This window comes from Gracilinanus agilis, unplaced genomic scaffold (genome assembly GCF_016433145.1).
Source record: "Gracilinanus agilis isolate LMUSP501 unplaced genomic scaffold, AgileGrace unplaced_scaffold13354, whole genome shotgun sequence".
Lineage (NCBI taxonomy): Eukaryota > Metazoa > Chordata > Mammalia > Didelphimorphia > Didelphidae > Gracilinanus > Gracilinanus agilis.
Window position 1 is genome coordinate 1 of NW_025343981.1, and position 14630 is coordinate 14630.

Sequence of the window (14630 nt, forward strand, 5' to 3'; positions counted from 1 at the left end):
GGAGGGACGCGGTCAGGGCTGTCCTTTAGGGAGAAGCCTTTGGCAACTGGGAGCCAAATGGGTCGAAGAGGAAAGAGACTGGCGAGAGGCAAAGAGAGGGCCTGAGCGAGGGCGGGGGTGTGAGTGAGAGGGCGAAGGGGGACGTCGGGGAAGGACCGCAGCGGCCTGGAGGGGAATCGGCCGGGTCTAGGCGAGGGATCTGCCGGGGGATGGAGCCGCAAGACGGGGCGCCCCATTAGCCAGGCAGCCGTAGAGGGGGAGCTGGCTCGAGAGGAGACCCGGGATGACGCCACATGGTCCGCGTGAGTGACAGCCAGGAGAGACGGTGGCGCCCTGGGGGAGGCAGCGACTTCCCTGGGGAGGGAGCGGGGCTGGCTGCGGGGCCCCGGAAAGGGCTAAGCGGGAGAGCGGAGGCCCCAGGGGCCAAATGCGAGGCCCGCAGCGCCCAGCACCTCGCAGAGGCCCGAGAGAAAGCTCTTCGCTTAGTCGAGAGAGTCTAGATGAATGAGGGCCAGGCCGAGCTGCGTGACCCTGGGCGAGTCACTCTTCCGCCCTGGAGCCCATCCTAAGAAGGACCCAAGAACCTGGGGAGGGCAGCAGCTTCCACTGAGGCTGAGCAGTGAGTGCGGGAGGGCCTGAGGGCTTCTGCCCAAAACTGGGCTCTGGGCAGGCTGCAGGGCACGAGGGAGTCCTGGCGCGCGAGGAGGCAGAAAGCAGAAGACCTCGCTGAGGCTCCCGAGACCTGGCCTCGCTGGGCCCTCCCAGCAGCCCGCCAGAGGCCCTTTGGATCCTTTTTTTGCCATTTGACAAAGGAGGAAAGAGCAGCTCACCTGGGTGGCCCAGCACAGAAGCCTGGGCAGCAGGATTCGAATTCAAGGCTTGGGGCCCCACCCAGAGCGCGATCCACTCTCTCCTCCCTTTTAACATCTCCGAGGCCTGTTGGGCAAAAGCAAGCCGTGCCTCCATGGAGTCCGAGGCCCCCGCGGCTGTACTCCAGGGGCCCGGCGGGGAGGGGGCGAGGCTCGGCCTTCCCCTTGGGCCTCCTTTTTGGTTCCCTGGAGCTGAATTCCAGGCTGCTTTGCAGAAGGGCTGCCAGGCAGGAGGGTGAGATCCTGGGCTGGCCCGGCTTGGCATTCTCCTCCTGGCCGCAGATTTGGAACAGTCTTCCCTGGGGTGGGCGAGACTCTGCGATTCTTCTCTGGAGGGCTCACTCATGCCCCGGCCCTGGCCCAGGAGCATTTTGCCTGGTCTCGTCTGATCTCCAGCCACCGGGCCGCTTCCTATCACCATCCACCCGTGCCCACTGCTCCTCTCTCTGGATCGCTTTCTCCTACCTGAATGGAAGCTCTGGGAGGGCCACCAGCCTTTAACTGAGCCCTGTGGAGATGGAGCCAGGAACACCCGAGTTCCAATCCAGCCTCAGGCACACTTACTAGCTCCGTGATGGTGGGCTGGTCGCCTGAATCCGCCCTGAGTTCAATGGCCTGCCCAAAGTCGCAGAGGTAATAAGTGGCCCTCCCTCCCCGCCCCCACCCCAATCACTTTACCAAAAAGCAAACTGAGGCCTAGAGGAAGAGGAAGGGCCCGAGGATCCTCGAGGTCAGAATCCAGAGGCTCGCCAAAGACTTGGGTCCTCTGGGCCAGTCCCTCCACTCTACAGAGGGCAGAGGCAAAGCTGGGGCAGCCCTGAGTGGCCCAGTGCTAGGTGTCAGGTGGGGTCCCACCTAGAACCTTCTTGTTGGCCTCTATCTCCCGCCAGTAGACGAGCGCCCCAAATAACACCCCTGCCCCCCCCCTCCAGAACCGGCTCAAACCCCGCGGCTCTCCTGTGTCTTCGCCGTGGTGAGCTTCCCTTCATGCCCACAGCCCTTCTCAAAGCACCGGCCACGATTCGCGGCGTTCCCAGCACTCCTTGGGGCACGTTTTAGGCACTCCCTTGGCCGACAGCTCCACCAGCAATGCACTGGTGTGCCCGTCCACACCTTTGGCCACGCTGGCCAGTTTGCTGGCTCCGACTCGCAGACACTTGCTAAGAGTTTGCCCTTCCTCCGCTGGGAACTGGCGCTTCAGAAGACGGGCCAAAGGGAGGGCCGCCCGACATTTCCCAGAACTCCCCACGGACGGGAAGGCAGGAAGATTCCCGCCTCTGAGCCCCCAGTTCAGTCCTGCCCTCATCCCAGCACTCAGCTTCTCCAGGCGGGCTCGCAGGCCAGAGGGAGGTCCAGAGGGAAGGGAGCTGCCTAAGGCCTCTGGACGCCCTGGTGGGAAGAGCCGAGCCTGCGCCACATGGGCCCTCTGACTGGCTCCCCGGCCCAGCTCTTGGCCACTTGACCCTGCTGTCTCTGGCCACTCCCAGCTCCATAACTCCTCTTTAGTTGCCCCATGTCTCCCTCCCCAAGAACCTCCCCCCCCCAGCAATCCCTTATTCCCTCCCTCCCCCAGCCTGCCCGCCCAATGTGCTCCTCCGGGCTGCTGACGGGCCTAACAAGAGGACCACTCGAAGGCAAAAGGTCTGGGTGCGTCCTGGCTCTAGGCCGCTGGAGCTGGGGACCCTGGGGATGTCTCTCTCCCTCAGTTTCCTCACCTGTAAAATGAGGAGAATAAGCGGGGCAGCAGCGGGGCACCCTGGGAGCCCAATCTCGCCACTTAGGGCGCCTCCTCCTCCTCTGCTTGGACCACAGAGTTTCTGCCTAAAGTCTTTTCCGCTTCAGAACGGGATCCTTTCATCCCTCCCAGCACCTCCACATGCCCACAGGCACTCACTCGAGCACCACTGCTGCCTGGGCAAGCCTGAGAAAGGAAGCACAGCAGAACAGCACAGGGCTGCAGAGGTCACCGGACTCAATTGTTTCATCTGACGACAGGGGAGATTGAGGCTCAGAAAGGAACTGGACTTAGTCAAGGTCCTGGGGTCACCGAATCACCACTCGCAAACCAGGGCCCTCCAGCTGAACCGTGTGACCCTCTCATTCAGGACTGAAGAACCCCCCGAAGGAGCCTGAAGACTGATCCTCCCCTTCCCTGGGCTTTCCCTCTTGTTCTGGGCCTCTCATTCCCTCCAGAAGGCCATCCTGTCCTGGAGCTCTGCTGGGGCAGATGTTTCCACCTTGTCTCGTCTGGGGTCCTTTTTTCTTTAAGGAGGCTGAGAGGAGCCACATCTAGCACGGCCGACCGTTACGCAATATGGCCGTCACCATGTACAGTGTTTTCCAGGTCCTGCTCATTTCACTCCACATCAGTTCATGGAGGTCTTTCAGCATGTGTAGAAATGAAGCAGTTCAGCATCACCATCAGACACCACGATCGAGGGACACCCCCTTGTTTCCCAATTTTTTGCCACCACAAAGAGGGTGGCTATAAAGATTTTTGTACAAACAGGTCCACCCCCCCCCCTTTTTTAAATCTCATCGGGATAGAGACCCAGGAGCAGTGTTGCTGGATCTAAGTGCATGCGTTCCCTTAAAGCCCTTTGGACATAATGCCAAATCGCCTTCCACAATGGCGGATCAATTTGCAGCTCCACCAGCAATGCATTAGTGTCTCGATCAAATGGTCTTTTCTCCATCCCCATCCCTCTTGACCCTTGTCCTGGATATTCTCTTCTCACTGGCGCTTGGTGACCCAGCTCTTTCTGGCTTCTTCTCTCTGGCCTCTGCTGCCTCATCCATCTGTGTCCTGGCCCTAAGTGTGGATGTGAGCCAAAACTTGGTCCTGGGACCTCTTCTCTTCTCTTCCTCCACAGGTCTCTAGCTCTTTGTATATCCAGCTCCAGCCTCCATCCTAAGCCTCACCGAGTACCTGCTGGGCCTTTGCAAGGGGACTGGCTTCTTCCTAGGCCAGCCTTACCCAAAGCTCCCTCCTACGTGAAGCATCCTCTTGGAACTGCCCCCCCCCCCCGCAGTGAGTAGTGTTGAAGATATAGGTAACGGAGGGCACCAGGGATGTTAAAATATAAACTAAATAGTTGTGGGCACACACACTGGGTTGTAGAAGAGACTGGACCAAGGTAAAGAGTTCTCTGGATTTATCACAGGAATGGCAGTTGGTCTTAACTGTCACCCTGCTCTCCCTAGGCCGGAGTCTAGAAACAAGCAGGCAAGGTAAAAGGGGTTTAACAGCTTTAATTATGTTTTACTAATGGGAAAGGGTGCATTCTAGGATGGAATGAAAGGGCAGGAAGCAGGGTCTGAGATCTCCCTGGGCTGGCAACAGTTTGCCCACCACTAATGGAGTCTCTCAGGGCACACACACTTCCTGCCCCTTCATTCCATCCCAGAATGCACCAGGCTTCCTGCTAGATCAACCTTAATACTTAATCAATTAACTAATCTTCCTCACAACAGTAGCTATCTACTAGCAGAGTTATCGAGCGCTCCCCATTGTAAGTACCTCGAGAGGTCTAGCACTTAATCGGGGCGTACTTGCTCAGTCGGTTCAGCCGTACCAACTCTCCATGGCCCCTTCTGCAGGGGGTGGGTTTCTTGGCAAAGATGCCAGAGCAGTTTGCCGTTTCCTTTTCCAGCTTATTTTACAGAGGAGGAAACTGAGGCAAGCAGGGTGAAGTGACTTGGCCAGCTAGGAAGTAGCTGAGGCCTGATTTGGACATGGGTCTTCCTAACTGCAGGCCCAGAGCTCTATCCACTGGGATGCCCAGCTGCTCTAAGCAGTATGTAGTGGGGGGGGGGGGTCAGTAAATGCTCTTTACTATGTGGGGCCAAAGCAGGAGGCAGAAACCCAGCTCCCCTCAGGAAGCCATCACCTTGGGTCTGAGCCATGGGAGGGGGGGAGCAATCAGGTCGTCCCTGCCCCGCCCCCCGCCACACACACACACACACACACACACACACACACACACGCACTCCTCTAAGCCCCTCTTTGCCATCACTCCCCACTGCCAGCCCCCACCTTTTTGACATTCCCTCAAAAGTCACAACTTATGAGCCGAGAAAGCTGTTTATTTGGGGTGGGGCTATATGAGGAAAGGGTGGCATCTCCCCTCCTGCCCTCCCCTGCCTCCCCCAGGATAAACCCCGGCGGAGGGGGGTGGGGCGGGGGGAAAGAGCTGGCTCAGGTTCTGTCCAGCAGGGGGTCCTTGCAGGGCGGAGGGTGCAGACATGGCCTCTTCTCCTCCACCTTCTGCTTCTGGCCCTGCAGCTCGGAGCAGCGGGGCCTTGGGCTCCCCCAGAATGTCACGTTCTTTTCCCCCTGGCCTTCCACCGTGGTCACCGTGGGCCTGCAGCAGGTAGGTAAGGTGGGGCAGCACTCAGGGGCTCCCTCTGCTCTCTGCTGGCCCAAGGCCTGACTGAATGTCATTCCTGGGGGGCCTCGTGGCCTGCAGAAGGCCGCCCTCACCCCAGCCTCTCCCCTCTCCTTCTTGAGCCCCCTTCCTCCTCCTCCTTAAGGTGGGCCCCCACTCACGAGTAAGCAGGCAGCTTGGCAGTGCACTGACGATGTCGGGAGCGGGTGGGAGAGGGCCCGCAGGGGGGCTGGCAGAGACCCCAGGGCCCCCAGGCTGCCCAGTAGCCATCCACTGCGGGAGGGAGAGGAGAACAGGGCAGGGTCAGGCTCTCCCAAGAGAGGCCCACCCAGCCCATGCAGGAAGGGGTCACCCGCTCACTCACAGAGGCACTGGTGGATGTTGTAACAATGGCGAGACTCCTGGAAGTGGCCCGGGCAGCGGCGGCCTTGGTGGAGGCGGCCCTCGCACTTGCGAAAGCGCTGCTGCTGGCCTGGCACATTTTCACATGCAATGTGGAACTTAGGGAGCCGGGCACAGGGCTCCCAGGGCTCCCAAGGGCTCCAGTGACCATCGACCGGGCAGGGCTTTCCTGTGTCGCACAGGCCATCCTGGGTAGCGTCTCCAGCACAGGCCGCACCCCCGTGCTGAGGTGGGGGCTGACTGCACAGCCGCTGCTGCCGGATCCGCCCCAGGCCACAGGTCACCGAGCAGGGGCTGGTAGACCCCCAGGGACCCCAGCCACCGTCCACTGTAGGGACAGGAGCAGAGAATAGAAACCTGGGCCCAGGGAGAAGGGAGGTGAGGCAAGAGGCAAATGGGGTGAGGGAGGAGGTGTGAGAAGGAAGGGAAGCCAGCCCCAACCCCGACTGCCCGTAATTCCCCTCGGTACGCACCAGGGCACGGTGGGAGGCCCTGGCAGCCCCGCTGTTCATAGGCCTGGCCAGAGCAGGGCCTTCCTGGGGGTTGGACCGAGGGGGCCGGAGAAGAGCACGTTCTCGATCTGCGTTGGCTAGGGGCCTGGGGCCCCCCGAGACAGGAGGCTGAACAAGGCCCCCAAGGCCCCCAGGCTGCCCAGACCCCATGGGCTGCAACAAAAAGAGAGCACGCGTGTCACAAATAGCCTGCCTTTCCCAGGCACACGCCAGGGCAGGGCGGAGCACTCACTGGGACACGGGACCTGCGTATCACACGGCTCAGTCTCGGTTTCCCTGCCAGGGCAGCTGCCCCCACACTTTGGGACCGGCTGGTCACAGGCCCTTCGGCGGCTCCGCAGACCCTGGGCACAAGTCACAGAGCAGGGGCCCCACGGCTCCCAGGCCGACCAACCACCAGCCTCTGTGGGATGAACAGACAGACAAACAGAGGACCCGGGATCAGCGTCCGAGCTCCTCGTAGCCATCCCTTCCCAGCTCTGGCTCCCCTGGGCCTCACCCACCTGGGCAACAGTCCCGGTCCTGGCATGCCTGCAATTCCCATCGAAGGCTCCCAGGCTGCCCCTCACCAGGGCACGGGCCCCCCTGGCCGAGGCATCGCTGATGACGCAGCTGGGAGCCCTCCATGCAGGACACGGAACAGGGGGACCAGGAGGACCACGGGGACCAGCGAGGGGCCCTGCAGTTTGAAAGCGAAAGTGAGGTCAGTGGGCCAAGGGGCTGCGATGGGCAGATGCTGATCCCGAAAGAGCTCAGAGACCCCAGAAGCTGCCTAGACCCAGAGAGGACGCCTGAGGCCTCGCGTTGAGCCTGGCTCTCCCATAGCGCTGAGCTTGCCCTTGAGATCCATCGAATGGCTACGGCCGGCTGGGCAGCCTCTCCCATCTGGCTCTCTGGCTTGGCCTTCTGGGTCTTCTCTTCTCCCTCTGGGGCTCTGCCCTCGGGTGTCTCTGCCCCTCTTCCCATCCGCCTACCCCTCCTCCCTTTGCACTGCCCATACGTTCCCCCCGAGAAGCTGGTGAGGTCTAGCCCAGACACCCCCTCACCCGCAGGCCTGGCAGGTTTGGCTTCCTGGGATCTGGAAACCGTGGGCAGCATTGAGGCAGCAGGCACGCTTGCTGACACCTTCTCCCAGGAACCCCACGCAGCGGCTGGAAGCCTCCTCAAAGTTGGAGAAGCAGCGCACGGCCTCCTCGCCTACGCCAGAGATGGGAGAACGCGCGTCACCCAGGGTGCCGGCGAGCCTGTCCTGAAAGGGGTCGGGGAGGAAGCAGGGGGAAGCTGGGCAGAGGCAGACGCAGCCGGGGCTCACCCCAGGGACAGAGAGTCCAGCTTACCTGCCCCCCAGGACGAAAGGAGAGCCAGGAGCGCGAGTAGCAGCGGCGGCAGCATCGTGGGCAGCCGGGGACAGCTGGGGCCGAAGGCCGTGGCGACCAGTTGGAAAGGAAGGTGGGGACTTCCAGGTTTTAAAGCCCTGCCTGGCGCCACTGCCTCCATCCCCTTTGCCCCCATCTCTGGGTCAGCCCCCTGACTCAGCAGGCAAAGAGGAAGCCAGGCCTCAAGGAGGAAGGAACTAGAGGAAGAAGGCTCGAATTGGCCCTTTCCCCACTGGGGCCCCGAGCCCCCAGCTAGCCTGGGCTCCCCCCGGCCCTGCTCTTTCCTCTGTATTTGCTCTCTCGCTCCCTGGGATGGCAGCTGCATCGCCTGCCCTCTTCAGGCCCCATTCCAGGGCGCCCACCTGTTTGGGAGGGTTCAAAGAGTGACCGGGTCAATAGCCTCAGCCACAAGGGAAGCCTTGTGCCGGGAAAGGGCTCTTGGGGGATGGGAGGAAGGAGATGCCAGTAAAGGGTGCCCCAGAGCCAGGATCCTCTCCTGCAGCCCCTCTAAGCCTGTGCCTCTCCTGACAGAGCCCGGGGACCGACGGCACTCGGTCGGTGACGTGGCCACTAGGTCCGAGGCCCTGGGCTAGACCACCCGATAAAGTCCAGTTCGGCACCGGCGACCGTTTCCTGGAGGAGCTGCTCTGGGCCTTGGAGAGAGAAAGCTTCAGCAAGCCGGAGCTGGAGAGGGAAGAGTCCAAGCAAGGAGGACTTCTTGGGCAGGGGCGAGGGAGACGGCCCGCCACGAAGGCGGGAAGGCCGAGGAGAAATCGGGCCCAGAGGGACGAGACACAGACCTGGGCCTTTTGGCAACTGGGCAGAAGACACGGCGGAGAGGGGCCCCTCGAGGAAGGGGCGGCTGGAGAGAAGGGGTTGGGCTGGTCCTTCCGGGGCTTCGGAGGCCCACACGCAGATGGGCCGACGGCCGAGGGAGATCCAGCGGCTCGCGAGTGATGTGGGCCTGGAGGTCGAGAGAGAGGATGAGGCTGGATCGAAAGGTCTGGGAGTCATCTGCAGGGAGAGGAGACGGGCCGGGACAGAGCGAGCATTTAGAGATGGCGGAGTAGGGCAGAGGGCAGCACCCCCAGAGTCCAGGAGGAAGAGAGGAACCGAGTGCCCCGAGCTGACCCGAGGCCGTCAGAGGAAGCGGCGAATGCCGTCCTTTGCTCTCACGTCCCACTCTGTGACCCCACGGGGGGCTTTCTCACTGGAGGCAGCGGGGTGCTCGGCCAGGGCCTTCTCCTCCGGCTCACTGTTTACTGCTGAGGAGCTGACGCAGACAGGGCTATGCAGCCCCCGGTGGTGACAGTGCAGCCCAGAAGGCAAGGCCTCTGGCAAAGCCATTCGCTCGGAAGCCATAGACACGGAGTCTTTCCCCTCAGCTTGAACCCGGCCCATTCTTCCTTAAGTTATCAGATGGCCTGCCAAAAACCCACGAGGGCACCAACTTCATCGGGAGCCTTGCTGGGGCGTCACCCGCTGAAGCGCCGAGCCCAGCTGAGCAACCGTACGTCGACGTGACGATCCGCTACGTCCAGAAAACTCGCGTCTGGGAGCTCGGAAGCAAGCTATGTGCGCGCCGCTTGCCTTGCGGATCGGCACCTGGCACTGCTTGTGCCAGAACGGGACCGAGTTCCCAAAATTCCACTGGCCCCACGAATAGCAGCCCCGCCCTCAATAAAATTGCCACTGGCCACTCCCGAGTCCGCCTGCACTCTGACCCCTGGGGACCCCCGACCACGTGGTCCCCAGGGCCACCTCGCTGCCATCCTGCTGCCCACGGTACCTACACATGACACTTCCTAGGCCTTGGGGGGCACGAAGAGGTAGAGAATAAGATGGGCGACAGAGAGAGGCAGCACAGCCCACTAGAGGGAGAGGAGATGCCAAAGCCATCAGTGGAGGGGTCGGCCTTGGGAAAGGGACAGGCCACCTCTTCCCCCGGCACTTGGTTGATTGATGGTGTGTGTGTGTGTGAGAGACAGAGAGAGACAGAGAGAGGGAGAAATGGAGACAGAGACAGAGAAGGAGAGAGAGAGGTGAGGAGGGAGGGAGAGATGGAGACAGAGAGTCAGAGAGACAGAGAGACAGAAAGAGACAGAGAGAGGGAGAGAAAGAGAGATGGGAGACAGAGAGTCAGAGAGACAGGAAGAGACAGAGAGGGAGCAAGAAGAGACAGAGAGACAGAGACCACTGGGAGCTCAGAAGCCTCTACCCCGGGGCAGCACACATGAACGTAGGGGATGGGCAGGTCTCTAAATCTGCAGGTCACGTTTCTTTGGAGCCTTCTCGGCCGTGGCCATGGCCTGCCGGGCTGTCCCGTGCCAGTGGCTGCCTGGCCCCAGGAAACGCTCGCCCTGGCTCTGACAGTGGGGAAAGAAGCAAAGGAGATGAATTTCCTCCATGAAGTGAGACCAGACCTCTGGCGGGTCGGCCCGCCCTCACAGAGATTAGAAAAGGGGAATCTGGAGGAGCCCCAGAGTCCCAATCATTGTGCAACCAATTTCCTCCAGTGCTCAGCAGCTGGGCAGCAGGAGTGTGGGAGCCAGCGTGACCGCAGGGTGGGGCATGCTGGGACACGAACTTCCGGTGGTCAAGGGAAGAAAGCCAGTGGGCAGGGAGGCCCTCTGAGAGAGCCAGAGCCAGGCAGAGGGATAATGGGGGTTTTAGGAGCAATGAGGAGGAGAGACTTAGGCCTGAGGCCCACAGAAGGAGGTGGAAATCCCGAAGAGAATGACGAGGGCCTCATGGAAGGCCGAGGCTAGACCTCTGGGCCCTCCCAGTTGAATCTCCGTTTAGGGATCAACCTGAAGATGGGGGGAGGGGGGGAAGGTCTGTCAGCGCCAGAGTCCCGGCTGGGCCGAGCAGGTGGCAGGAGCAGCCTTCGTTCCTCAGCCAGGGTCAGGGCTGGCTCAGGCGGCACTCTGGGCTCTGGGCTCAGGCCAGGACAAAGGTCAGGGAGTCTGGAGGGGCCCAGATCAGGCTTCTTCTGGGAAGGGAGGGAGAACCTCGCAGTGGGGCTGGTGGCCAAGGTTGGTGGGAGTCAATAGTGTGAGGTGGAAATCTGGTGGCTGCTGCTGAGGGAAAGGGAAGGGTGTAGCAGGCCCTGGGGGAGGGCTTGGGGGAATGCAGAGGGAAGGTGGGCCTGGTTTTGGCCCGGAGGAAGGCAGACAGGCCTCCCAGCCTTCACGCCCAGGTCCCTGGGAAAGAGCCTTGTTCTGCTTGAGCCAAATGCCACAATGAGGAGCAGAGTGGGGGGGTGGGGGGGAGCTGGAGAAGGGTCACGCTTAGCCCACTGGGCTGCTTCCAGAGGGCATCTCTGGGTAGGGGTTCCAGCATCTGCGAGCTTCATCGTAGAGGCTTCAGTGGAGTCAGGGCTCAGCAGCCTAGGCCTTGCGGCCCGGAGGAGGGCTCCAGGGGACATCAGGACTTTGTGAGGACAGAGCCCCATTCCAGTGTGGTGCTCAGGGGCTGCGCTCAGGGTGGGATCAGGGCTGGGGCTGGGGCTGGGGCTGGGGCTGAGCCTCAGACCATAATCAGGCCTTCCTTAAATATCAGGGCTCAGCTGGGGCCTGGTCAAGGCCTCCCCATTCTAGGACTAGGTCCAGCTGGCAGTTGTGGGTCGAGAGCCAAGTCCGAGTTCTTGAGGCCTCAGAATGAGGCCGAGTTCAGAGCCCAATTAGGGGCCCGAGTAGAAGGCAGAGCTGTATCTCCTTTCATCCTAGAAGAACCAGGGTGAAGTAGAAGACCTATATACCCGTGTGCGTGTGACCCTGGGCAAGTCATTTCACCTCTACCTACCTGGGTTTCCTTCTGTGTAAATAGGGGCTAATGATAACCCTCATCCCCCAGGGTTGCTGTGCCCGTCAGTTGTCATGAGAACTGTAGAGTGCTTAGCACATGGCTACTGCTCTGTGTCAGCTATGCACACACGTGTGTGGTTTCTCTCTACTGGGTGTATGTATGTAGATGGTCACGCAGGCCCCCCCACAAGCCCCAGCAGCAGCAGCAGCAGCAAGCACAGCTCCTCAGCGGGGAGCCAGCCAATGAGAAGCAGGGAGCCTGCTCCAGTGGCCCCGGGGACTTTCTCCTCTAATGGCCAGCGCCCGGATTCCAAGCAGTGCTGGGACACCTTGTCTTTGCTCCTCCCTCCTACCCACAGGCGGGCCCAGGGCGGATAAAGAGAGGGAAGGCAGTTCCCCCAGTTGGGCCTATGAGGAGTTTGTGGCGGAAAAGAAGGAAAAAGCAGAGGCAGCTCCCTGCTGCTCCGGCCCTGGGGTGGGGCCGCAAAAAGGATGCTCGGGCCTGGGTCTTCCTTCTTTCCTCCTGGCTAAGTGGCAAAGCTGGGTCTGGGGCACGTCCACTTCCGGCCCTAAAATGGGGGTGGAGGCAAACCAATGGCGCTCCAGGAGCAAGTGGGTTGGGCCGCCGGGGGGCGTCACAGAGTGCACAGCGCCGGGCGCCGGGCAGAAAGAGCCCAATTCCAAGGGACCCCGGGCAAGTCACTGCCTCCTCTGGGAGGTGGGGACAAGAACAACACCTACCTCTCAGGGTTGTTGGGAGGATCATATTGGTAAAAGGGCTTAGCACAGTGCCCGGGGCACAGCAGTGCTTAATCCAGGTCGCGCCCCCAGCCCCCCCGCCCCCCTCCAGGAACCAGCAATCCTCCCGGGAAAGGCAGCAGTCTCGGAAGTCCCTGGGAAAGAAAGAGTCACGGCTTCTGCGGGCCCGGGGAGAGGACCACGGGGGTGGAGAGGCCGTCCATGCTGAGTGAGGGGAGAGAGGCGGGAGCCTGGGACGAGCCGCCGCCGCCGCCGCCGCCGCCGCCGCCGCCGCCGCCGCTGGTCGGAAACTGCGAGGAGAGAGACGGGACAGACAGACAGACAGACAGACAGAGACAGACAGAGAGAGGAGAGTGAAAGAGTGAGTGGGGGAGCAGGAAGAGAGCGAGAGAATGAGAATGAGGATGAGGAGCGCGCGCACACACGCACGAGCGCGCTCGCGCACACACACACACGCACACGCACGCGCGCGCGCGCGGAGGAAGCACAGAGGACAGGCACAGAGACACACATGGACCTGGGCAGGGAGAAGTGAAGATACAAGACTTGACACGCCCCTCCAGGGGCCGCACCTGGAAGGAGAGGCGGGCAGGGCTGCGGGGCGCGATGGGGCTCAGAGTGCTCCAGAAGTGGATGCTGGGGGGCAGCGCACTGGGCGTCAGAAGCACCGGGGTCTGCGGTGGAGGGGAGGAGGGCAAGGGACACTCGAGCAAGCCCGCTACAGCCCGGCACCGCCCCCCACCTTCCCCCTCTCCCCGCCCAGACCCCGGCTTACCAGCGTGTGGGAGGTGAGAAGGGAGGGCGTGAGGGCCGGGCCCAGGCCCGAAGCTGAAGCCACCTCGGGGCTCGGCCCTAGAGGGAGCTCTAGATCTCGGGGTTTGCGGGCCCTGGAGTTGGGGGCGGGGCGGGCGGCGGAGACGGGGGCGGGGCCCGAAGCCTCGGCGCTCCCCGTGCTGGTCTCCAGGGCAACTGCAGCCCCCTCTTCCGGAGGCTGCTCCCCCTTGGAAAGCTCGGGCGAAAGCAGTCGGGATGCGGTTGCGGCCGAAGCCTCGGCCTCCCCGGCCTCTGCCAGACCTTCGGCTGGGGCCATCAAGATGACCTGGCGGCAGGGAAGGAGAGGAGAGGAGAGGAGGGTCGGCTCGGCCGGGGTCCGTCTCCCACTGACATCAGGACACAGAGCAGCACAGCCACGTGGACACCCAAGCACACATGCATGCTAACCTGCAGCGGAAGTCGGGCCTCTGGGGCCTCGAGGCTGGCTGGGCTAAGGGTCTCGGGGATAGGCCGGGCAGGGCGTACCGGGGTTAGCTGCTGCAGGGACTGGATGGTGAAGGTGGAGTAGAGCCCAGAACGCATATACTCATTCCGGCTGCTGCGCACAGGGGTAGGGGCAGAAGACCCAACGCCCCCTAGAGAGGCCTTCATCGGCCGGAGGGGCTCTGGAGGCACCTCTGCCCGGACCTGGCCCTCCTCCCCATCGTGGCCTGGCCCCTCCGGGAAGGACACGAATTTGTAGACGAACTTCTGCCCACTCACCTTACGGATGATATTCTGGGGAAAGTGGGAATTTGGGGGGCAGGGGTGTTCAGGGGTAGGCCCAGCCCCTCCTCCCATGCCCCCACAAAACCCCTCTCCCAGTGGGTGGGCCTCCCCAGGGTAAGCCTGGGGGGGTGGGACCCCCTGAGCCAAGCCAGGTCAGGCCGGGTGAAGCACACCTTGTCATAGTAGTATCGCAGAGCCCTGCTCAGCTTGTCGTAGTTCATGTTGGTCTTGTTCTTTCGAAGCCCCCAGAGCCGGGCCACCTCTTCAGCATCGACCAGCTTGAATTCCCCGTCGCTGGATGTCCAGGCTATGAGGTGCCCGTTACTCTGCTCCTTCAACAGTTGGAGCAGGAACTGCCACAGGGTCACAGATGGGTCCATCACTACAGACACAGGGTCATGGGCCGGGCAGCTGGTTACCACGAAAGTGGGAAAAGAGAGGGGGCTTTGGGTGGCTCCGCCACAGCAATGAGGCAAAGTGCAGGGGGAGCTCCGGGCCGCTAGCCATCCCATGACTCCAAAGGAAGGAGGGGCACGAAGACCCGGGGAGAGGAGACCTGGAGTATGGCTCCAGCGCCAAGACTGGGAGACTGGGTCATGGGGCCGAAACTGGGCCTGCTCTGGTAGGGAGGAGATTCCGAGAATGGGTACAGAATCAGGGCTTGCCACAGATGGACTCGTCAATTTGAGGAGTGGGGAGAAGGTATAGTTCAAGTTAGCTTATTACTGTGTGTGGGGGGGGGGGGAGGGCCATAAAAGTGGAAACTGAGACTTGGAGGACGGAAGTCAAGGAGTTGAAACTACAACAGCGCAGGACCACATAACCTGGTCCATCACTGGGAGAGGGGGGTGGGGCGGATGGCACCATTACTGCAGAAAGGGCAACATGAAGGACAGGATGTCTGGGGCGGCCTGTTAGCTAGCATTCAGGGGCAGGCGCCATGCAGAGGGACTACAGAATGGGGACAGAGCAGGGC

At 61.8% G+C, this 14630-nt stretch overlaps 2 protein-coding genes across 5 annotated transcripts; both read right to left on the reverse strand.

The window, feature by feature from the left end:
* Positions 1-4937: 4937 nt before the first annotated feature.
* On the reverse strand, positions 4938-9527 carry LOC123254040 (complement factor properdin). The gene is made up of 9 exons (XM_044683112.1): positions 8348-9527; positions 7509-7909; positions 7218-7368; positions 6675-6850; positions 6404-6574; positions 6133-6324; positions 5622-5987; positions 5419-5530; positions 4938-5233 (listed from the first exon to the last, which is right to left on the reverse strand). The coding sequence occupies exons 2-9, from the start codon at positions 7870-7872 to the stop codon at positions 5068-5070; spliced, it is 1698 nt and encodes a 565-aa protein (XP_044539047.1). The 5' UTR covers positions 7873-7909; positions 8348-9527; the 3' UTR covers positions 4938-5067.
* Positions 9528-12088: 2561 nt separating this feature from the next.
* On the reverse strand, positions 12089-14624 carry ELK1 (ETS transcription factor ELK1). Of its 4 annotated transcripts, XM_044683115.1 has the most exons (6): positions 13828-14624; positions 13649-13663; positions 13334-13432; positions 12888-13211; positions 12685-12786; positions 12089-12402 (listed from the first exon to the last, which is right to left on the reverse strand). In XM_044683115.1, the coding sequence occupies exons 1-6, from the start codon at positions 14164-14166 to the stop codon at positions 12262-12264; spliced, it is 1020 nt and encodes a 339-aa protein (XP_044539050.1). In that variant the 5' UTR covers positions 14167-14624; the 3' UTR covers positions 12089-12261. The 4 variants fall into 4 exon arrangements, with proteins under 4 accessions (XP_044539050.1, XP_044539051.1, XP_044539048.1 ...); XM_044683116.1 differs by lacking the exon at positions 13649-13663; XM_044683113.1 differs by having other exon boundaries at positions 13334-13663.
* Between the last annotated feature and the right edge of the window lie 6 nt (positions 14625-14630).